The 25532-nt window shown below is 36.0% G+C and overlaps 1 protein-coding gene across 1 annotated transcript in view; it reads left to right on the top strand.

Moving 5' to 3' along the window:
- The window catches only part of HCN1 (hyperpolarization activated cyclic nucleotide gated potassium channel 1), a 192466-nt gene that overhangs the window by 7824 nt on the left and 159110 nt on the right, over positions 1 to 25532 (top strand). Inside the window, exon 2 of the mRNA XM_058826315.1 lies at positions 16216 to 16639. Within this exon, the coding sequence (XP_058682298.1) occupies positions 16216 to 16639 (424 nt within the window). The remainder of the gene's footprint in view (positions 1 to 16215; positions 16640 to 25532) is intronic.

Raw genomic sequence — 25532 nt, forward strand, 5'->3', positions numbered from 1 at the left:
AACTATTTTTAAAGAGGATTGTAAGTTATGAGAAATTGAAAAGAAATTTACTTAATTTGATAATAAATAAGAAGTATCCACTCTCACCTTTGCTTTCACTCAACAACATGCCTGGGAACTGTTTTCTATGTCAATATACATTTTTTTCGAGAGAGGAAACTTTTAACCTACTTTGCAACGTTTAATTTTTAACCTGACAGTACAGTTCTTGTTAATTGCTTGAAAGTCCTTTAGCTGTCTATTTCCTGATTCTTTCCCAGAGGCATGATTTAATTTTAAAAATCATAGTGTATTCAGCTCTAATTATTGGAGAGCTTGTTCTAGACACATAGTAAGGTATGTTAATGACCAAAAACTGTATCAGCTGGAGTCAATGTCAGTACTACCTCAAGGACACTGTCATTTAGCTTCTATAAAATCTCCGCTAATATCTTTTAATCTGATGATAGTCAGATTCGGGCAGGCTGCATGGTATTTTTCAATAATCTTATTGCCTTGTACTGCTATGCAGCTGGAATAAGCGTGGAATAAACTTATGTTCAGAAAATGTTCATTTAATTACAAAAGAGCTGCATACTGTTTCTATTACATATTTGAAAAAACCCAAAACCAACCCCAAAGCCATTTTCATTTTTACCAGTGAAGTACCCAAAACTTAATTTACATTATATACCTAAGAATAGGATTTTGTTTTTATTTTATAATCTTCAGTGTTTTTTATGTGTATGTATTATTGAATTAAGCATGCCATTTAGTAAATATTTTGATACAGTATTGGAATTTAGTGTTCTACTGCTATTAAGTTTCTATCTCTAAAAATGCCATATTTATTAAAAAGTCATATTAAGATATTTTATTTTCAGCTGAAAAAGCAGAAGTTACTTTATGCTCACAGTTAAAAGTTGGTTCTGGGTTTTTTTTAATTTTTTTAATTTTTGAGTGAATTTGTTTTTAAAATGACTTGAAAATAACCAATGTACATAAAAACAGTTTTTACTACTGGGGAGGGGTTTAAGTGATTATCTTTTTCATCCAATTCTGTCTGAAAATCACCCAATCTTTTATTTGCACTAAACCTCCAGTATATAAAGAGCCCCACAGAAATGAATTGTGCCATCATAGAATCAAAACTTCCAATTCTATACATGTTGTACTCTGGTTGCCTAGAGTTTTTTTTGTCCTCTTACATCAGCAGACTCAGGTGTGAAAATATTGATGTTTCCTTAGCTGTTTCCATTGCATCTTACAGTAATTTATCAGATCCTCCAAGAAGCACCTCTCTTCACGGCATGACTGCAGCAACAGATAGTGTGGGGATGAAATGATCTGGCCTTAATGCAAATATGCAGATTGCAGTAAATTTAGAGTAATACATCATGATATGTATCAATAACAAGTAATTGGTCTATCTTTTTCTAGGGAAAAGCTGTGGAAAATACAGAGAACTTTCATAAGATACATAGAGCAAGATTTATCCAGTTCTACCCAGGAGATGGAATAAAAGCATGGCTGCAAACCCATGGAGATGCAGTCAAGCTTTCACATGGCTAGTGAGAGGTTTTCCGTCCGGATCTTGAATGATTTCTGTCTAGTTGTTCATTCCAGGAGGGCTTATTGTTTATGTCTGGCAGAGAAATTGCTGTGAAACCTGTAGCAGGTGCTACTACTCCCTAAACATCTTATTACTGCCTGGCAGTAGACACTTGCAAGCTTCTGGGTTCCCCAAGCACATCTAGGGCTGCAGGATCCTTGGGGTAGCTGGAATGAGCTTGTTAGCACTTGATTTTTCAGTGAAGGTAAGAGCCAAGCTTGTCTGTAACTCTGATTCACTTTGTCTTTTGTGCCAGACAAGTGCTGTGGTAACAAAAAGAATTGCTTTTCCAGTTTGGGATTAGTCTGATAGATTGAAACTTGGAAACAAAACAAAGGAAGCAAAATAAATCAAGATATACCTCAAATTCCAGTCATTAATTTGGTACCTTTCTCATATACCCCCTTTACCAAGTGTTCTTAAGAGCTGTTTTTCAGAGCAGTGTGTCCAGTGCTCATAGAAATTCTTATCTAGATGACAGCCTAAGTACTGAATCTTGCTTTTTCTTCTATTTTTAGAATTTCTTTATATAATTTATTTATAGAATTTCTTATTTTCTTATTTTCTAATTTTCAATTAGTGAAATCATGCTATAGGCAACTTGCATTCAAATGTTCCCAGCAGCACATGGATGTTGTCTCTGAAAGAGTGTTTTTTTTGGAAACAACTTCTCTTTCCCCCTCATTCTGTCTTCATCTCTTTTGTCTCCTACATCTCTTTCTATTCCTTTAAATAAATGGAAATAATGCTTTTTTTTTTTTTTAATTTGTTCATTCTGTCTAGTTTTCCATTCTTAGTCTGTTAGCTAGAAGATACTGAGCTGTATGTGCAAACTAGCAGGGAGAAGTTAGTTTAGGTATTCTTCATAGCCTCTTGTAGTTTGTAAAATTCCTTGTAGTAATTAAAAAAAGCACCTTAATGTATATTTTCCATTTGACTTGGACAGGTTAGCAGCTTTCTGTTGAGAATTGCAGCGTGATGCAGTTGCCCATACCGTTACCATACTCTGTTAAACAGGCACTTTGCCGAAATTGTCCCTTCAGCTTGTATATTGCCAGCATGGGAATTCAAGTCTTGCATACATCTACCACATTAAAGATATAATTATCAGAAGCACAGTTTTGTAATGCAAAGGGAGTGTGGTACCAAGAGTAAGCACTGCCAGATGGTAGGCAATCTATCAGAGCGTTTAAAAAGGGTCAGATTTGAAAATGTCTGAAATCCAATGGCTTATTAAGCAGAAGACGTTAAATGTGTGGGAAAAGTGAGAGATGAGTAACCTAAGCATGAGGTGCCCACATGACCAAACAGACTTTTAATTGCATGCATTCTGTCAGTATTATATGAAATATTTTTTTTGCTAAATTAAATGTGGTTTTGATATTTGGAACAGAATATTAAATCCAGTGATGTACTGCTGGGTGTTGAAAAGTTCAGCAGGATTTGTACATGTTCTTACTGTTTATTTATTGAAGTAATGAATTTATTATGATGGTTCTTCTCTCTGTAATATAAAAAGAAGTCAAAAAACAATTTCAAGGTTTTTGTGTTGAAAATAATTAAATCCAGTATGTAATAATTGTATTATTTAATATACATATTATTAGGTAGATGTGAACTAAGTACAACATAAATTGTGACTGAATCCAGTTAAATGTCTCTGGCTTTACATTGCTGTTTAAAGGTCCTAACTATGCCTTTAAGATTTTTTGTTTCACTTTGAACTGTTCTCTATTCTTGTTTCCTAAAGTTAGATTTTTCTTTAGTCTGCCCATGTGTTGCGCTCTGTTGTTCACATGCACACTAATTTTCTTCTGGCAAGAGAAGATTCTCATTAAACAGGTCTGAGGAATACTCTGTCAGTATTATACAATCAGGCAGTGTTATTCAGCAATTTCCGCCACCATCCCCCTCATTCCCCAGGACTGTATGAGCACTCCTCGATGTGACTGTGGTTGTTTCCGTAATTTCTAAGCTGCAGCCAACTTTTACATTCTCCACAGGCTAGACCAAATTTATCTTTCTGTGGAAGGGATGGGAGAGCTGCAGTGAACTTCCACTCCCACACTTGTTCCTCATAGCACGACTAGAGTTCAGGCTTCCTTCAGGGAAGGAGAGCTAGCTTTGTAGCCTGGGAATGCAGGTACCATGAATCTGCCTAAAATGGTGGCAGATGTTCCTGCTGGGGCTGCTGACTCGTGATTCCGTGAAGTGTCACTGAATAGCAGTTTGTCTGCATTGAATGTGCACGCTGATTTTGTGCCACTGGCAAAATGAGCAAATGGAATATGGTATTTAACTTGGTTTCATGTTTCCAGTAAAAATTTTTCCATTTCTGGAACGGCTTTGAAAGTGTCATTTTTACCCAGTGCTCTGCACAGTGTGCAAATCTATAGGATGTTAGATGTTAGATGAAGATCTGAGATGGAAGTCAGGAGCCCATCTATCTTTGGATTTCAGGACCTAGATACTTGTAAGCATCTGGACTCCATGCATGAACATCTTTCAGAATTCCAGTCATAAGGAGCCCAAAGTGGTAAATCTGATTTTTAAAAACCATCGCCCATGGATGCTGTGCATTTTCCAGGACTAGTGTGTCAGAATAATGCAAATATGTTTCAGCTTCCATTTTTGTTGTATTATATATTTTGATTTGCAATTTACAGATCAGTATATATTCTAAGATTATGAGGAAAAACTTTGTTAATAATTTTTCACTCTCAATTACTTTCTGTTCTCCACCAATAAATTATTAATATCTATTTGGCAGTTCTAATTATTAAACATCTTTAAACACATTTGATTAGTTCATAACTCACTGTCCTCCAAAAAATGAAACATAAATATTTGGCTAAATTAGATTTTGTCTTTCTGAGGAATATTGGCTTGTGGCTTAAACCTCTTATGAGATCTCCAAAGTAAAATGTTTTCATTTGCTGAAAGGCAGAAACCTATTTATTATATTTAGACAACTGCATTTTGAGTGAATATGGATGGATGATAAAGATGGGCATCTGGTGTTTCATTCACCACAGAAAGGGCAGCTCATTTTTTTTTGCTGTGTCAAAGCAAGAGTCATCTATCAGTATGGAAGTAAAGAGCTTCCTTGGTATTTTTGCGGTTGTTTATAGTTCAGGTCATGGGTCCCTGACCAAAGTTTCTCTGCCTGCTTATTTTAGAGCTGCTTATCTGTGGCTACAATTATAGGCAACTTTATTTGGGCTCAAACACTTCCCTCTGCAACCCCTAACCTGCGGTGGGTGTCTGATGTCAAGACCAGCCCATTGTTAAGGGATACAGACTGTTTTGTTTGAACACCCAAAGCTTGGAGAAAGAATTTTTACATGAAGAGACTTAGACTTCAAAGTTATCTGTCAAAGTCACTCTACCAAAATATAAAGTGGAGAATCAGATTATTAAATAATTCCCTTTTATATTTTTTTCTGATAAATATTTATAGGTGAGGCATATTACAAAGCCTGTAGTTAAGTTTGAATAAATTTGAAAATCTTAATATCTTTAGCAATCTTTCATTTTTCAGTCTGAAAACTGGCATGTTTTTCTGATGCCTAAAGTGACTTGCTCTCTTACAAAAATGAATAAAGGCAGTGTGGAGGAAAAAACTTCTATCTAGTGTACGTATTTTGTATAACAACTCCACTTGAGATGATTCTGTCTCAATGGAGATAGAGCAGAATTTTGAATTAATCTAGGTCTTGGTAAAATGTATCTTCCAGTGGCTCAATAACCATCTCACACGACTAAGTTAAAACAAAATGCTTGACAGATGTATTTCAAGCAAATAATCTGCTGTAATTCAATAAATACTTTCTACGCATGGTTTGTAAATTTAATACATACTGGTTTTAGGATCTCAGTCATGTGTGTCACTATTGCATATACTTGTGATAAAATGTAATAAACCCTCATGTTTAATCACAAGCAAGCAATGGAAATTGCCTTCTGTATGGCTGGCAAAGCTGTGCCCAAAGGAGAAAAAGCATCAATTCATGTAAAGGCATCTCCTGGTGCTTGATATTGTGGGCTATCTCCTGTTCTACAAATAACAAAGCCATTCAATTATTAAGCTCACATTTGCTGGTTTGGGTTTTTTGCAAGGAATTTGTTTGTTTCCTTTTTAAGAATAACTGAAGTAATGTCATTGAAAAAAAAAAAAACACCCTTTGTTTCCGTATATTGGATTAAACTGCAAAAGGGCCATTCATCAATTGCATACCATTACACTAACCAATGTTTATAAATGTCCCCAGAAATTTGGTTTGTGTTCCAAGCCCGCACCCTTGGCTGAGCTGCTCTCAGCAGCAGCAGCAGCAGCAGCAGCAGCAGCAGCAGCAGCAGCAGCACACGAGGCTCTGCTCAGCCCAGCTCGCTTGGAGCTTTCTGGAGCATTGGAGGGCTGGGGAGGAGAGCAGAGGCAGAGCTGACAAGGTCTCGGTTACTTAGGCCAGTAACTAGAGCATCTCTGAGCATAAAGCGTGCTCTTCCTTGTTTACTTTGCTTGCTCTTCTGGGTTTTCCTTTTTGTTTTAAGCAAGTGAATATCAGGTCTATCTGATCACTGCTCTGTCTAGCTGCATAATGCGCTGATTTGTTTTGGCAATGCGGGCGGAGCGCTATGCTGTCAAAAGGATGGTAACACTGGGATGTGCAGTATGCAAATTGGGAAATTTTAAAGAAATTGTAAAATTAACATTCTATCTGCTTAAATACCGTGGAAGGCAAATGGCTAGCAGAGAGATATGAATACAACCTGAGCAATAAGAAAGGTGGGGTGCGTCCCCCTGTAAAAAGGTGTTAATAAAATACATGGGGAAAGATATAATCAAGCTTGTGAAGGATTACTCCTTTCATTTCTTACATGTCTTGCACACTGTATTTTCAATTAGTTTATATTTTAGATAAATTGATATTATTATTTCAGTTAATAAAATTATTAAAATAACAATTTCATAATCTTACCATTTTCAGTGTATTTGAGTGCATACCTAAATGTCTTCTCTGTCTGCTTAGGAATTAAAATAGTTCAGCATGGATGTTGAAACTGCAGAATAATTTTCTTCCTCTGCTGGAGAGGATTTGAACCTGTGCACTGACTTTTCATAGCACTTCTGGTATGGACACTTCCAATAACAGTATCACCTCTCAGAGTTGTTCTGCTTTGGTGGAACAAAGAACTGAGAACGCCTCTCCTGTCTCATCATTGCCTTCCTTGGGAACAAGATTTTGTTCCTGCTCTAGTTTATATTTGTTCCGGAAGAGAGAATATATCAGCAGCATACCTCACTTCAGGAGGCACCGTATGGCTCAGAGAAAGCAAACTCCCTGAGGTGTGGGAGATCCTGCCTACAGATAGATGAGGAAATCCAGTGGATGTTCACAGGTGTTGATGAAAGCTCTAGGTATTGACTTGTTTTTGAAAGGAGGATGCATGTGACATGACCTTAATTACTTACCATGTTGCTCTGCCATGAATCTGCCATGAAATAAAAATTGTCTGAAATATATTTGAATCTTTTTCATCAAAATAAAAGTAAAAACTAATAAAATTTTAATTTAAATTTGATTTGAACACAGATTCATCATTTTCTGATGTTATTTTTAGAACTAGTTATTAATATATTTTTAACAGATATAACATAGATTTATTACCATTTTAAGCAAATTATTTACTACAGTGTGATGATATTCATAGATTATAATAAAAACTTACTGATTCTTATGTGTACTTTCATTGATTTTAAAGGGTTAAAATATCAGTATTTATTTTTATATTCATGGAAATGTAGGCTTTTTAGCCAAAAGTCAGCTATAAATAGTTTTAAAAGGGAATAATAATTAAACTTGAGATATATATGCAGTGTTGATTACTTGGTCTTGCATTAGAATCTTGCACATCTGTGTAGATATATAGGATGACTGTAAATACTCAGTCATGTATATTTGTTTTCATTTATGATGTAGGAGTAAATCAGCTTGTTTCTTATCTATCTATAGTTCTTTCATGCTTTTTCACATCTCTAATTTTTTCCTTCATGAAATTTGAAGACTGGCTCTTTTTTTCCTTTGGTTTGAAAATAGTGCCCATTCTTGCCTTCAGTGCACTTTATCAAGAAATGATACACCAAGTCCTACTTTGAAGCTGCTCTTCCAAATGTACTGTATCATTTACACACAAAGCCAGTTTTATCTCTGATTATGAGAATAAAATTGTTAGTAGAAGTATATATGTCAAATCTAAGTTGATGGTTCTAGCCTTCGGGTGTTTTGTTTTGGTTTGTTTGGGTTTTTCTTTGTTTGTTTTCTGTTACCAGAGGTATTAATCTGAAAACATGAATTGTCCCACCTCGTTTGGTGGTCATGGCCAGTGTGCTTACCAAACCCTATGCTTGAGATCTATCAATAGCTACTAAATGACGCCTTCCTCGCAATCTCTTTCTGTGAAGTAAAGAAAATAGAATTTTCCCTATCAGCAGAAACTTCAAGATTATACTGATAATTAAGAGATTGAATTGGTTAAAATAAAATCTATTGCAAAAAAATATAAGGTGATATTGATTGGTTTTCTAATTTTTGGAGGGGCATTAGGAAGCTACCTTCCTTTTCACTTGATTCTTTGTTGAGAAGAATTACAGAAGGCTTCTTCCAATTTAAGCCTCTGAATTTTTAGTATGGAGGCATCCTAAATGTCATGTTTCTAAATGGCACTCTTAAAATTACTGTCACTACAAAATTCTTAATTAATGCAAGTGTTCCAACATGAGACACAAGATTATTTTGCAGCTGAAATATTTTTAGATCTGTCTCTTTCAAACTTTTTTTTCATGCCTTTAAAGTGGTCATTTCTAATTTGAGAATGTGAATGCGTATTTTACAGTGATCCAGTGCAGAAATTTGCTGACACTTAGATAACCAATATGTGGCACTTTACAGTTGGTTTAAGGGCTGATGATATCAAACTGAAACAAATCAGTTATAGCCCCTATGCAAAATGTTGCCTAAGAGCGGTGGTCTAATAGCTTGAATGAGGAGGTGGATTGGAGGAAGCTGTAGTACTTGTGGTGTGACGTGTTGATGCAGAAGCAGTCTAGATGATGTGAAATACATCCATTCAATCAGATAAGCAAAGACAGAATCACCACTTGCTGTGAGAAAACATATTTGCGAGCCCTGACTCTTCATCAGCAACTTCTTTCCATCTGGTAGCTATCTGGACAGGGGCACTACCCAGATTTTTTAATGAGGAGTGGGGCTGAAGAATCTTAGAATCATAGAATAGCCTGGGTTGGAAGGGACCTTGAAGCTCATGTTGTTCCAGCCCTCCTGCCACTGGTGGGGATGCAACCCGCTAGATCAAATTGCTCAGAAAGGTGAAGTTATGTAAAAGTGAGGGAGAGCAAAAGCATTATCAGAGCTCCACTGACAGTGGTGCACTCTTCTTGCTCAAGGTTAGGTGGAAGTCAGGCTTGAATTCTTTCTACTGTAGTTTAATAAGTTTCTGTGGAGGAAAAGCAACTGCAAATATCAGTGGTATTCAAGCAGTTGTGTTAGGGGATTATTGGCTAAAAACTAAGCATCTAATTTTTAAGTAATACTGCCATATTATATAAATTTCTCTTTGTCCTCTCTGTCCTTTCCTCCTATATGCAGTAAGTGTAGCCTTGCTTCTCCTTACTGTACCTTTATTTCTCAGAAATCTGAGACTGAATTTGTTAATGCATGTAAAATACTATGGAAACTTCAGATGGAAGCTGCTGAATACATAGCAAGAACCAATTATCTTTTGATGAAATATGTACTAGTTAAATAATAGTTGTAAATATACTGAAAATGTACATACATACATACGTACATACACACATACATACAAACAAATAAATAAAATTTTAAGTAAATTAGTTTTGTAGTCCGTTTCCATGGTCAGTACTGTGATTTTCTTTTCTAGTATTCAAAGGACTCAAGCTTTAAACCTAACCAAACTATGTAACCAAAGACTTTGTAAAGTAGTAAATTGCTGTTCATTGGCTTCACTGGGCTGTGATCAGGTCCCCTGAGAAATGCATTTATCTAATCATCTGCCTTGTGCATAGAATCACAACTGAGCAACAAATTGCAAATTGCCTCTGCCAAGTGGGTTTAAACGTATAAAAATCATGAAATCTTTTTGAAATTGTGGAAGTCTGTAATTTTAGATGCAATTCTATGGTTATATAAAAAAGACTCAGTATTGCTGAACTTTAGCAGTATCTTTTTGAGGCAGAAAATTGTAACAATATTTAAAAAAAACCCAGCAAGGGATATACATTGGATCTTTAAAGTATATATGGCTAACCTTGAAGTAATAGGCTTCAGTATTATTCTGAAATCAAATTAAGATTTCTGGTGGTCTGAAAACTTCATTATTAGGTTATTTTTTTTAATTGCTTTTAGTCTCCATCAGAATGAAGCCATTAAGCTGGACGATTCCCAAGTCCAGCACTGCTTGTATTTAAACCAGGGAAACCCAGTTTTCAGAACATCAGTCTCTGCCTCGTCCCAGACTGACCAGTCTCAGTCTCAGGTGGAGAAAACTTTTCTGCTGCTCTAGCAGGTTACCTTGCTAAGTCAGTGAAGGCTCATTAAGCCTGTGATTGGCTTTAAACTGAAGCAGAATAGCAAACTGAAAGCTGAATAAACTGAAAAAGAATAGCAAATGTTGATGAAATTTTCACCTGAGACAGTGTCACTTAACTATATTTCTGCCCTTCAGCATCACCTCTGGATGTGTAGGATATACTTCAGAATTCTACTGTAGTGTGGACTTTGCAATCAAAAGAGATTTAATTTCTGCCTTGCAACATTTCCTTGGTTGTGTTTACTTAATATAAACTTAAAGTAGTCAAGGTGGAAATAGAGTAGCGTAAAAAAATTATATTGACAATTTCAGGAAAATAATTTTTTCTTTAAGAGCAAAACAAAATACCAACCCCAAAGTTTTTTTCTTCCTAAAGCTTTGCAAGATGAGGTACATTCAGAGGAGGAAAGTTTTATCCATACAGAAGAAGAACACAACTGTAGAAGTGACCTGTTTGCTCTTGCAAAACAGGCCATCATGAGATAGTGGCGCTCCACTAGTAATTTTAATGCCTTTATATTAATATGGTCACAGAGATAGATTACAATAAATTCTCAGTCTGGAAATTTTAAAATAATAATAATAAAAAAAAATGCTGCTGACCCAAAATCACTGAAGCAATCCAGTATGGATTGGCAACATTGAAACTGAGTTTGCTCTATGGATGTTGTTGAATGCAATATTTCTTGCTAAAATAGAATGAATTTAGTATTTAATTTGTATGCCTTTTTCCCAGAGAAAGCTTGTTTTCATCTAGGTGTGGGTATTTGTAAGAGAGAAACAGATGGGCAGAATGGAAATGGATAGCTGGGATCCTCATTTTAAGGTTGTAAAAAAAAAAGCAGTGATGATTTTTCAGAAAGTTTTCAGGCACAGACACCTGTGCAATCATTAAAAGAATTGGGTCCTCTGAAGAAAACACTCCCTTCTTCATTCTCCTGTCATTCAGCACATCTCAGTAATTATCTGTGTTTTGCAGATGTTTTCAGGCACGTCTAGGTTTGTTCCCTCTTAGTAGCTTAATAGAGTTGCACAACCAGAGAAAGATAACACATCCTGTGAGAATGAAATTCTGATATGAATAACAGCAAGTTTAGTGTTCACTACCATACAGTACAATAAAATTTAAAATTACTGTTATTTCTACTAAGATTGTTCTGTTTTATGTAGGACATAGATTTCTCTGTAAGGTGAACCAGTAATCTATGAAAGCAAAGGAAACAAAGCTGTGTTTGAAGGTGAGATTAAAAATAACACATAAATAAATAACAACAACAAAAAAAAAAAAAGCAAAAAGGAAAGACGGTGTTCGTTTCACTGATCATCTGCTAGTCAATCACAATGTTTAGCTAAAGAAGAAGCAAGTTTTCTACAACAGCTTGTGAAATTTTTTACTGTTCTTGATTCTCTGAATTTGTAGAGTGAAATATTAGATTTGAGATTAGAAAGCGTAATCTGTGATGCCTCAAGTTTTGCTTCAGAGGTATTTTACAAGGAGCCTGACTTAGTATCTTTTTCAATGGCCTTCCTGTTTATAATCAGGATGAGTATTTATTTTCAGTGTTTAGACTGAATTTCCTGAAGTTTTACTGATAGGATTTGCTCCTTTTTAATAAAAGATCAGAATTTTTACAATTTTTCTTGAAACTGAGAAAATGTAAACTTAAGCAAAGCCCTGACTGCTCTGCAGCTCCACTCACACCACACTGCCTGAGAGATGCCGCTCGCTCTGCTGTGTGGCTTGTGAGACCACTGACAGCTCTGCTGGTTCAGTCTGGGTGTACTGTATGGATGATCATATCTCAAACTATGCTGATTCAAGGAAATTGAGACTCTGCTGTTGATGGGCAGAAAAAGGAAATAATAAAACAAGCAAATCTGAATTTGTATGTAGAGAAAATTATGCAGCGAATTAACTCAGAGATGAAATTTCCTTCCTTAAGACTCCATTTTCTCTGGGTTGGGGATATAAAGTGGAAAATAAAATGCCTGTTAGAATTCATAGTATCTTACATTATTAAGCCTAATACAAACAGTGATTAATTTGTACTAAGTAACTCTTTCTCGCTGCTTGGGTAGGCACTCATTTTGAGCAGGCTGTTCATCCTATCCGGGACAGCCTGTGGCAGCGAATAAAACACCAACACTTCAGCACCATATTTCAGAGCTGAAAAAATGCTGTTATTACTGTAAGTTTTAAAAATGTAGTAAATAAACTATGAGTGAGAAGATCACTGAAAGAGGGCTATGAATCCATTTTGAGAATTCCAAATTAGTAATTAGTATGTTGGGGCTTTTTTTAATATATCTGTACAGAATAATATTTTAAATTTTTGAAAAAAATGTGCCTCAAGATGGGCACATTTTTTGTGGCAATACCTTAATACTTGAAGACTTTTTTTTTTTTTTTTTTTTTTTTTTTTTTTTTTTTTTTTTTTTGCCTAGAAGTGTTATCCCTCTGGGACATTTAGGCGCATTTAGAAAGCTTCAGGAATAGTTCAGTGCAGTGCAGTGATGACCTCTGTATTCTCTGTACCATCTAGTAGTAGCTTCACTGAGTTAGCTTCAGGTGAGCAGTAAGCTCTATAGCTGTTTGCTGTGGGGTTAAGGTCAGTCATTGCTTCTCATTTTGAGCTTTGGAGGACCTCAATACCCCCAGACTCCTGCTTTTTTCCCTCATTCTCAAAATTTTTGTGTCAGAATCCTACCTCTTCCTTGCTCTTCATCAGCATTTTATAATACCTTACATAAATGTGGAACTCCTGAGATTATAAATTGTAGACTGATAATCATCTTCCCTGGGGTAGTGGGAAGTAAAAAAAAAAAAAAAAAAAAAAAGAAGTAAATAATCCTAAAAGTAGTTTGAAATGAAGAGCTATCTCAGTGTGTCAGTGGCAGCTCCTTGCAGTGTCTTGTGAGATTTTTACAGCTTCCTCCTTGTTACGTGAATAGTAGGATGTTCTGAACTGTAGGCAAGGAACGCATTGTATTACTTTCTCTGCACAGGTCAAAGAAGGGCAATACAGGCAGTTGCATCTAGTTTTTCTCACCTGAAATAAAATAAAACATGGCCAACAGAATGGCATTTGGAAACATTTTCCTAAAAGAAAATGTCCAAGTCATTTCTAAATGAAAAATAATAAGGGTTTTTCTTACCAGCGAATCATCTTATATTATACTGTGGGCTAAAATACAGAAGTTCTTAGCAGTCAATATTTTTTTAGCCCTGATGCCACCACTTCTGTTGACATTCAGCATCAGGAACACCAGTGTGTTTCGCATAATCACAGTTGGCGATGATCCTTTAAACCACGGATTACCGTGGGTTAAAAACACCTCTTTCTGTATTACCTCTTATGTTGGCTGAGTGGCTGGTTTGTGGTGTGGCTTTGGTTAGCCTTTATTGCATAACTGCTCCCTGTGCTAGAGAAATGTAAAGGTCAATCTGAAATTAGCAATGCTTTTCCTTAGGAGTGAGCCACAGATACTAGGACATCTCTCATAATCATTTCCTATTTGTTTTCGGCTAGTTGTAAGGATTCCTTCAAGATGTTTATTCTCCCAGAGTACTTTTGTGAAGTACTTTGGTTGATGGCATTTTAAAACTGTTTGTGGTAATTTTACTTGTAGATCACTGTGGCAGTGATGTATGAATTTAGTAGTTCCTTGTGGTAAATCCAGATTACTGGAAAGGAATTCCAGATTACTGAAAAGGAATCTAGCACAGTGAGAAGTATTACAGGAATTAAAAAAGACAGGAGAAATTGGGAATTTTTTTTCCAGATATGGTGAATACTATCATATGCTGAACTAAAATACATACAGCCTGAATAAAACTGAACATTTTTAGCAGTTAGTTTCACATTTATTGCAAGACTGAAAATGTGTAAGACACAAATCACATTGTAGTACACAGGGAATCATTTTCATTGTCTATTTCATGGAGTTTCTGAATACCCGTTAGAGGCACATTTCCAACTGCTCTCTTCTCTCAAATGATAGTTAAATCTAATCTCTCCAGGTGTCTCTTGGAATAAATAATTTTGAAACTGGGAATTCTCATGCTGTTCTCAATCCTATGCTGCTTTTCCTTTAGCATGTTTTACAGTTACAGATAATAATTTATATTCTTTGATGATCACTCTGTAAACTTAGAAGTATTTGCTTCCAAGATAGACATGAAAAAAAAAAGGTAATTTATAAAAGCTAGATCTTTGTGATTGTTCAGCCTGGAGAAGGAAAGGTTTTGGTGTGACCTAACTCTGTCATTTTAGTACCCAAAGGCAGCCTACAAGAAAAATGGATAGAGACTTCTTTCAAGGTTATGTACTGATAGGACAAGGTGAAATGGCTTCAAACTGAAAGAGGTTTACATTAGATATTACATAAAGATTTTTACTGCGGAGGTGGTGAGGCTCTTGTTTGCCCAGAGAAGCTGTGGATGCCCCATCCCTGGAAGTGTTTAAGGCCAGGCTGGGTGGAGCTCTGAGGAGCCTGGTCTAGTGGAAGACGTCCCTGCCTATGGCACAGGAGCTGGAAGTGGATGATCTTTGACATCCCTTTCTGCCCAAATCAATCTATGATTTTATGATCATTTGGTAACACAAGAAGCAATCTCTGAAATCTAATGTAATCCATATTCTTATGCAGGTCTAACAAAAACTAGGCTTGTGGTTCTGAAATGTTTTGTGGCCAGTTAAACCATTATTTTTGCTGGCTGCCATGAGCCTTTACCAAGATGAGGGTGTGTTGCATGTCAGGAGGCTGGTGTTAGTATGATGGAAGTGGCCTGGAAGTCAGCGTTGAAGTGATGTGCTGGTGGTGTGTCCATGACATGTCCCTTGCACCAGGGCCCATTGTGACAGAGGGGTGGAGCAGGGGGATAATTGTGGAGACAGTGCTGCCTCTACTCTTCTAGAAACACCAGTGAGTCCATGGGCAACTGTTGTTGATTGGTTTCTGTACCTCTCCAGATAAATTTTAGTTGACATGTTCTTGAATAGAGTAAGGGATTATGCATTGGGTTCAGGATTTCTTGAGTTCCGTTTCAGTTCTTTTACTGCATAAGAATAGCTTTCTCTGACTATTAAACATTTAGGATTTATCACAATTCGCTTAAAATCTGGTATGTAATGCTGTCCCTTGAAAATCTTCCATCAAGATAGATACTCTGTGTAATGGGTGCATTTACTCAGCTTTACCATCACAGATACTAGAGTTTTGAGTCTCTCTCTACCACATTCTGTCAAGCATGGTTAGTATTCTAGCAGTGTTGGAGGGGACCCTTTAGATCCTTCCAGAGCAAATGGTGATGTGCGGTATCCCTTTCTATTACTATGCAAATTGCAGCTATTTTTTCTAACATTTCTTAGCTAGCTTTGAAAGAAGATAGACTGTGAGGTTGTAAAAATGCATGAAAGTTCAATTAAGGTTGTAAAAGTGGATGAAGGTTTTTATGTTATCTAATTATTGTTTCTCTTTTTTGCTTTGGTTCTTTTTTCATCTTCCTGTAATTTTATTCCAGCGCTGTAATGGTATCAGTACATTTGAAAAGAGATACTGACATTTGATGTATCTATTTGGCTTTCCATGTGGACAGAAATCTTAGGAAAACTGTTGCATTGCTAAAGCACTTCTGATTGGCACAAGACATCATTTTTATCTATATAAAAGCACAAAGAGGTTTTGACAGGAGTCTGGATAAGTCTGCTCAGGGCTACCTACACATGCCCACCTTTTAATGTGTGATATACCATGGAGTGATAAGCCGTAGTAATGCCTTCATTCTACATGCATATTTTTGAGATGGAGGGCACATAATGAAGTGTGTTAATTACATTGTCTTCAGTGATCATGGATATGCTGAATGAGTTAAAGCAATAAGAATTTTCTTAGTAATAAAATCTGGTGGTGAAGTTGGCGGTGTGATAGAGGCCATTTGGTAATGTTTTACCACATTACATCAACCACTCTCTTTCTTCCTTTTTTCCTAGGTTTTACTGGGACTTAATCATGCTCATAATGATGGTTGGAAACCTTGTCATTATACCAGTCGGAATCACATTCTTCACAGAACAAACAACGACACCATGGATTATTTTCAATGTGGCATCAGACACTGTTTTTCTATTGGACTTGATCATGAATTTTAGAACTGGGACTGTAAACGAGGACAGCTCTGAAATAATACTGGACCCTAAAATCATTAAGATGAATTACTTAAAAAGCTGGTTTGTGGTTGACTTCATCTCATCAATACCAGTGGATTATATCTTTCTCATTGTAGAAAAAGGAATGGATTCAGAGGTTTACAAGACAGCAAGAGCCCTTCGTATTGTGAGATTTACAAAAATCCTGAGCCTGTTACGTTTATTGCGCCTTTCAAGATTGATTAGATACATACACCAGTGGGAAGAGGTAAGATTTGTATGATTATAACACTATTCACTAAGGTCTTATTCCTACCAAACACTATTAAATCTCTGTGAAGAGCTGCAGCAGAACAAGAATGTAATACAGGTTTTCATCACTACCTGGTGTAATTACAAACACGTGCAAATATGGCAAGGCCTTTTTAGAAAAAAACCAGCAGGGAGTAACCATCTTCCGTCTGCTAATGGCAGAGACCAAAATATGTTTGGCATTGGTACAATTCACATGGATGGACTCCTTATGATGTTACCAAACGTCCAAATTATCAGAATAAGGCTCTAGAAAGGAATACTAGCAATTTTAACAACCACCTAAACCTGCACTAGAGTTTGGTGACTAGCACTTGAATTTATTAATACTCCTGTCATCACAGAGAACTTACACTTCTTCATTTTTTTCTATTTTAGAAGAAATTGAAACCAATTACCAATGGAGTAGGTTTCCTAGAATGCTCATTGTTTGGAGGCTGTATGTAAGCTGAATGTCATAAATATTGGCCTTCTTTATGAAAAATGGGCAGTTTTGAGTCACTGCCTTCTAAACATTCAACTCCACTGTTTCCAGACATGATGTTATGCTGACTGTCAATTTGGCATAGAGACTTGTCCAGGAGATTATGGCATTCCCCACTTTGGCATATTCATGGCTAGGAAATGTTAAATGCATTGGCACATACCACCATTTTGTTTCTTGCCTGTCCTCATTTCTGTAGTTCTGAATATCATCATGTGTTTTAAACCGAAGTGCTAAAGCCATAGAAAAAAAAACCTGCTGTTTTTTCAACCTTTCTAGCAGTAAGCATAAGGTAAATTACTTTGTAGAGCATTATCATGAAAGCAGTATTAAAATAGATTTACATAATATTTTTTACCTGTTTGATAAAGGTTTATTTAATTAAATGAATATTGAAGGACAATTTGGTACTTTTGTGGCTGGTTATCTCTAGTATAAAACGCACTTTCTGGTTTAAGAGAAACTTTAAAGCAGAATTATCTCAAATAAAGTCAGATTGTAATTTAAAATGGTAAGATGCTGGATGATGCTAAATATCAAAAGTCTAAAAATTTTATAGTAGTTTCTCGGAAAGCCCCTGATACAGGTCATAATTTATTGCTCTATTTGGTAAAGCTACTTCTTTTTGCCTCTCTGTAAAGCACTGAAAAGATGTTTTTGCACAGAAATAGAAGACTGTAGTTTTGTACTCAATTCAACTAAGGCAAATGATTAAGCATATTTTGCAATTCTACCATAAAGCTGTGCTTTTGTCTCCTCTGTGTTTCACAGAGAGACAACCTTCTGAAACGAATTCAATGACATTATTTTCTGGCAGCCTGAGTTAGTTGCTTGCCACTGTAGAGGCCTACTAGGCAGAGAAATTAATTCCTTTTTTTCCCCCCCGCTTCTGTCCGTTGTCAAACAGAAATTAAGTATTCTAAATAAAAAAATGGTTGAATTGGCCACTAAGTGGGACTGAAAGTGACCAGAGTATATGGTCCAAATCAGCAGCAGCTGCTATTTGCTCCGTTTATCTTTAGCTAATGGCTTTTTGATTGCAAATTCATCTTTAATTCCACTAGTAAAATTTATGAAATATGTTCACAGGAAGGTAAAAGAAGATCTAAAGATACGGGGTTTTTTTCTTTTTTGGGGGTTATTTTGGCCTGTAATAAAGCAGCAGAAAGTTCTTTGGCTGATTTTGAAAAAAAATTCTCACATGCAAGAGCATAGAGAGATATATAGCCTGAATCAGGCTCTGATAAATCAAAAAATTAAATGTGTGACAGGAAAAAGGCAGTTCTTTTATTTGTTTGTTTTTATTTTTGTTTGGTGTTCTGCAGAGATCAGAAATGCAGAAGGTCATGGATTTTCATATCTGGCTTTGTGGAAAATGTGTGTTACAATATCTTAATGTTTTAAAACATAGACACAAAACAAGTGGTTAGGGATGACATTTGCTGAATTACTGGGAAACAACAAATGGATGATCCCATGGGGTAGTCAGCGAGACTGGTGCTGATCTTAGTGTTCTCTGTATGTGTGTGTTTGCACATGGACAGCAAGGAGCAACTCTAATTCTATGGCACACAACTGGAGCCTTTTTGTGTATGGTTAAAAGGATTTCATAGTTTTTTGCATATGAGCTGACACATTAGTTTTAAATGTAGTGCAGATAAATCTGAAATGTATGTATTTGGTTGCAGAATAATAAGCATTATGTCAAAAATATTGAGAGGACAGCCAGCAAACTCATTCTTCATAATGTGCCAAGAGAATAGTTGGAAAACTATTATTCATGGATAAGTGATGTACACACAAACCAATTGTATGATAAGGCAGTTATCCCTGTATTTCTATATCCTTAAAGAAAAAAGGCAGGCTGGCATTGTTTGAGCTTTTCTTTCTTAGATATCACATATCTGGAATTCAGGTGGTTGATAACCTGAGCTTTAAGATGAGCAGCCAAAAATTTGAAAGATTCTTACATGACACTGGTTAAACATGGTTCCTTTTCTTTATTTCCACATCATCTAAGTCAATTAAATTAAGATCAAGCTGCCAGCAGCCACCTAAAGTAATATTGAGGTAAATAATGTATGCATTGCAGAAGCTTTCTCCTCATTAAGTGTTATGGAACAGCTATAGCCTGTAGGATATATGAAAACTGATTGATATATTCATATCAGTCTGATGTTAATTACTTACCCAAATGAATGGTGCAGTGGAAATGGGAAGAAACTCTTCAAGAAAGGCACAGGAGATGTGTGGGCAGGAAATAATGTACTGAATATGCAAATTCACTCTTCCCTGAAACTGCTTTTTAGCTACAAATTCTAATATTCGAGTCCTTTAGACACAGATATTGACAATAGATCATATATTTACTTAAACTAAATTATTTGCAAGAAAAGAATTTATATGTACAGACTTGTATATACATATTTTATTTAATATTACATATTGTAATATGTAATATTACATATTGTACAGATGTACATTTATACGTACAGATTACAGAAATTATAATTTTGCAGTAATTTCTGACAGGGAGCCTGTTTTGGATTTTCTTTATTTTTTTTTTAATCTGGACCTAATTCTTATTTCCTTTAAGTTTTATGAGACTACCTAAACTTCTGACTCTTGAATGTTTTTTATTACATAGGCTTACATTCAGCTAGTAGATTATTGTTAGTTACATATGCTCATAGATCAGTGAATAATTAAAATAAAAGATACAAACAATTAAAATAAATACATTGTTCCACGCCAACTTTGCTTTACATTTGCCTGTGATACTAGTTTACTGGCTCTTTAAAATAAGAATATTTTCCAAAAACTGTGTAGAACCCAGACTTCAATGTCATTGTTTACAGCTCTAAACACAGACAAGACGTAGTAAATCTACGAGTAAATAGATTCTTCCAAAAATGTGCCCTAAGTATTTTTTGTTCTGTGATGTCTGATTATGTAGAACTAGAACCATTTTAAAGAGAATCAATACTTATTGCAAGTTATGTAACAAAGGTTATGTTCTGCAAAGGATCCCATGGCAAAATGTGCAAAAATTGTGAATTACAGCCATGTCTTATTTTGGTTTAATTTGTACTGAAATTTGGTTTCCAATTTGCCAAACCTTTTTGTGTTTCATGAACCTACACCAGTGTTGATATCCACTCTAGTTGGTAAAGCTCTGGTGTTTAACAAAACACACTCCTGCGCATCTCACACCGACATGCCATATTCCAAATTTGCTGGTTTATTTCTGATAACCGCAGTAATGCAGGTTCAGAAAATCGCATAAATAAGCACTTGCTGGAAGTCTTACTAAAGTGATTAAAAATGAAGTGTGTGGGAGCTTTGCCGAATCAGGTCGTGCACTGAAGATTTATCTGTGGCTCCCATTCCACCAGCCCTATCACAGACCACCACTAGGTGTCCTCTCCTTGTTCTGTTTGTTGACAACGGTACAAAAACACACATTATCTGTCTCTCTGATGTTGAATCATTTTTATCTCCTAAATAAAATTATCATAAAAGACTTATGCAGACAACCGAAGAAAACTCCTACTTCAGTAGCTTGCTGTTTCTGTGGTAGGTACATAGATGACTTTTGTCCCCTACAGGAAAACTCAAACCACTTTTTCTTTCAGCTCAAGCCAGGTGAAAATTCAAGGTTTTTATCTCTCCTCTTGATCACTGACTGGGGAGTTGTGTGGGAAGGGAGAGATGATCAGTTAGGTGGGTACTTGGTAAAATTGTGTTGGATGAAAACACTTATCTTTACTGACTGGATTATTAATTTAATTTAATTTTATCTTTATTTTATTTTAACAGGACTCTGTCTACAAGATGTAAGGTTTTCCTATCAATGATGGTGTTTAACATTTTTTAATTAATAGCTGTGTGGAAATGGGACGTGACATATTTTTCTTCCTTTTTATTCAGCATTTTTCAGTTATTTCAATTTTATTCAGACTACTGTCTTACAAGGTGGTATTCTAAAATACGTTTTCTAGGCCCTAGATAGTTGTGTCAATTAGTCACTTACTGCAAATAAGCGCACCAGTACAGGTTGAGTGGCAATTTTGAAGAAAATTAGATGAAAGGAGGACACTTTTTTATTGCTTTTTAGAGATACATGAACCAGATACAAGTTGTCTGTCTCTCAAGGAGTGAGGGGAGGATATTTGTTAAGTAACTCGAGGGGAAAGAGGACACAGGAAAGTCCACCTTCTTTTACTGGCACAAAGTCTGTGAATTCTGTAACAAAGCCTCTGTATTGATGTCTTCTGCCTTCCTACCATTAAGAGGATGGAAGTAGGAGGTGGGAGTTCTAGAGGAAGGGAAACAGAAACACAAGAATTGCCATTTATTTATTTGTTTGTTTGTTTATATTTCCCATTTTGGAATGTTATGCCTGGAAAGGGCCTCATGGATAGTGAATTTTTGTCCTGCCACATGAAGCCCATGGCTGGGGTTACACCCAGGTTTGCTTGAGGGTTCCTCTTTGTTCTGCAGTCTTTCCTTTCAGATCATGATTACCAGCTGTGGTCAATGAGTGCTTGGCATGTGTGACCAGCACCACCTCTGTTTAATCTACAGGGGAAACAAAACCCAAACATGCTGTTTGGTTGCATTTTAAATTGAAGATATAGGCGTGCTCCTTGCTCAGCATTGCTGCAGTAGATGACCTCTCCAGCTTTATCAAAGCCGAGGGCTGCTCAGCTCTGTTCCTCTGAGGGAATGTGTTGTGCTAGCTGTCACTGCATTCCTGGGTGAGACTTGCAGGGCTGGTATTCCTCCCTAATTTGATTGGGATGTTGGCTCATAGATAGTCTGTCTCTATGACAATGAGATGTTTTATCTGCAGAGAGCCAGAACCTGGACTACTAGCTATTTTTTCCCCCACTTGAAATTAGAGAATGTAAAGGCAGGTTTTTTGAGACCATTGAGGCTGATGATGCTATGTCTTGATAATGTAGTTCTGGTTTGCTAAATAGAATTTGCATATGTGGATAGAACTGAAGGTAAGTTACATAAATAAGAAGGTCACATATCTAAATTCTAACATAAAGTGTTACACATTATAAATGAACGTGTGAATCAAAAAATTTTCATCAGTCTAATACATACATGTAAGCCACAGCGTGGTTAATTTTTTCTCCTTTGACATGTAACTTAGAAGGCTACTGTCTGTTTTGCTGAGCAGAGCACAATCTTTGCAGAAGTGGTAGTGTTCCAAATGGGAAATTGTGATGGATCTCATTTCATGTAAAACTTTTTGTTTATATTAAATCATGCACATTTTAACATTAAGTGGATAAATTGTGTTCAATCATATAATATTTTTTAAGGAAACATTTCAAGTTAAATTATTGGTTTGAGAAATGTATGCATCACTGCAGAGAAAGGATACATCCATAAACATCACTGAGAAAAATTCAGGTTTTTTATTTTTCAGTCTTTCAAATTCCTTGCAACTGTAGGGAAATGCAAATAATGGATATATACAATTAAAAGTCATTATTATTCATGGTGTCCTAATAATAGAATACTAAGTGTTGAAAAAGAACAGCACATTTGTAGAGAAGGCAATTACTGAAATGCAAGCAAGACACTGAGTATTCTGGTTTTTAATTTCCTATTTTATGGTCTAGGCATAATCACTTTCATAGAAAGAATAATCCATTCCCCTAGAGAGTAAATAGGAAGTGTAATGAGTGTAAAGTTTCTTGCTTCATCGTTCTACCCCCGTTTTAAGACTGTGCAAACTGAGCTGCCTTTCTTCTGTGCCTACGCCAGGAGAGTAATTGTGTGGTGCTGATGCTTTCCCTGGGAGATAAACCAGGGAAATGTAGAACATAGCCTGAGATAAATTTCCCTGAACTGGCTGATAATGTTTTCTTCTTTATGTAAGTGTTTGCCTGGCTTCTATGGTAATGTTCCTGGGGGACTTGGCTGTAGACCCAAGAAGGTGGGTTCACCCTTGCAGTAACATTTCTAGATAATGCCAGTCAATCAGTTTTGAAAATTATCAGAGCAGTGTCAGCATGTCTTTGACACTTAAGTATAACACAGGTTTTTAGCAGATTTTTTTATAAGTCTAATTCATTGGTCATTGTTTTTAACCCATTCTGGGAATAATGCTTTTTTTTTTGCACTTGCTAGAGCTTGCACTTGCAAGAGCTTACACACACTATCCTTGGCTGCAGATTTGTGAAAAAAAAAAAATAAAAAAAGGAAAAAAAGCCTTGTTCTTCCATCTTAAGCCTTTAGCAGAAAACCCACTCAGCTTTACAGGGTAATGGCCTGCTGGATACACCCCATTTCAGGCGAGGCGAGAGGTCAGGAATGTTCAGTCCTCTTGCAAGACAGAGCTGCTGGCTGCTCCCCACAGCATCCTGCTCCCTCCCTGGAGCTGAAGAGCCGTCAGAGGAGGTGATGACAGCCAAAGAGCTGTTCAGGCACCCACGGTCTGCATCATGGTTCACCATTCGGACACTGTGATAACTGCAGGGTCCTTCCCACAGTGAGTGCATGGGTTACAAGCTCCCTTTGGTTCCTGCAGGCATGAGAAAGAAAGGGAACATGTGAATGGGATTTTTCAGTTTAGATTTTCCAATGTATATTTAAAAAGTTAAAAATTATACAAATTTCACAAGATTGACAATTGTAGTTTTGTTCCTTGCAGGCTAAACACAATTCATTCAGGTATCTCTGCATTTTCAATTTGTATTAATAGTGACCAGGACAGAATCATTGTTTAAATTATTCAGCAACAGTAACCGAAATAAAATATATGCCCAACTTGTCACTAGTGCATTGAAGAATCCTTTCTTTCTTTGTGGGTTTTTTTTTTTTTTGGTTGTTGGTTTTTTTTTTTTTTTTGTAAGACCTACAGATCTTTGTGAGTAAAGAAGTCACTCATTCTCTTTATGCACCTGCTGGGGAAGAAATAGTTAGGGATATTTTATGGTCATTTTATGATACCTTAAAGCTAGTTTGCTAGTCCACATGGTAAAATATGGCGAGCTAGCAGCTGAAATGGGAGATATATAATCCACTGTAATAATTTCTAATACAGTATATATTGATATGACTATAAGAGAAAGCAGCAAGATGTCTTTACAGTGCATCATTGCTATTTGAAACCAGCAGAATGAATGATACAGTAAAAAATTAATTAGAAAAGTGTATGCATAGAAAGTGAATATGAAAAATTTTAACATTTTCCTAACATTTACCTACAAAGAGGCATTTTAATTTTTAAATTAAGTAATCATTTATTAAAGGGTGAAAAGAAAATTCATTAGATTTCAATTTAATATAATTCTATGTCCTACTTTGAGAAGAAAATTGTCAGTTGAAGTGAACAGCTTTTTAAAAAATTCCCAAACTCACCATTGTATTCACTTGGTTCTATTACGTGCAGAACATTGTGCAGGTGAAATTTTGTGGGGTTTTGTAGGAGAGGTCTGCTTATCTGAGACAGGTCTGAGAGGTAGAAAATGGAGATATCTGGAGAACTTGTGCTGGGCCGTGCTGATTAGACCATGCATACACTATTGCTTTTTTGCTTTTATTTATTTATTCTCCCAGTGAGTCATATCCCTGAGCTCATAAGGGCATTCTATTGAATAAATCAGGACTGAAATGATATAGAATTCACTGCATGTCAATAGGTCCAGGATCATGTTCTGATTTTTGATCTGATCAAATTTGCCTATCTTCTAATACAGTAAAATACCCTTGACCCTACTGTTTTAAGTAGGTTGCTATGGCTCCCATTGAGGACAGTGGAATGTATTTTAAGAGTTAATTAGGAAAAACAATCTATTTATTTTATGGTTTTAAATGGGTAAAATGGCCTGAATTTACCATTTGGAGAGTAAGATGCAACTGTATAAACCTATTTAGAGAGGGTTGAAGAGCTGAGATGATAGTCTAGAAATTACTCTAACATTTGCAGATTATATTAAATGAGTTATTTCTAACCTGTATCTCATGGAATTTATTCCAAATAGTACATATTATCCCACATATGTATGCTTGAACTGTAGTTGTGACCAGGAAAACCAGAGAAATCACCTAATGCAGATATTGTCAGAGCTCCTTGCTTCCAGGCAGAAATGAAGGCTGCAGTTAAACTGTTAATCTCTCCTCACCACACTGCACTGGAATGAGAAGCTCTGTTTCTCACCATTTTCTCCTTTCTTAACCCAGGCAAGTGTTTTACTGTGATCTTTTCATGCATTTAACTCATAGCATTTTCTTTGTTTTTATCTTCTTAAAACACTTCTTCCCCATCCTCTCTTTCAGAACCAGTGGGCTTACCTTAGCACATCTACTTAGTACAGTGTCTTGTAGCAGTCATTTACTT

The sequence above is a fragment of the Poecile atricapillus genome, chromosome Z (assembly GCF_030490865.1).
Source record: "Poecile atricapillus isolate bPoeAtr1 chromosome Z, bPoeAtr1.hap1, whole genome shotgun sequence".
In the NCBI taxonomy this organism is placed as follows: Eukaryota; Metazoa; Chordata; class Aves; order Passeriformes; family Paridae; genus Poecile; species Poecile atricapillus.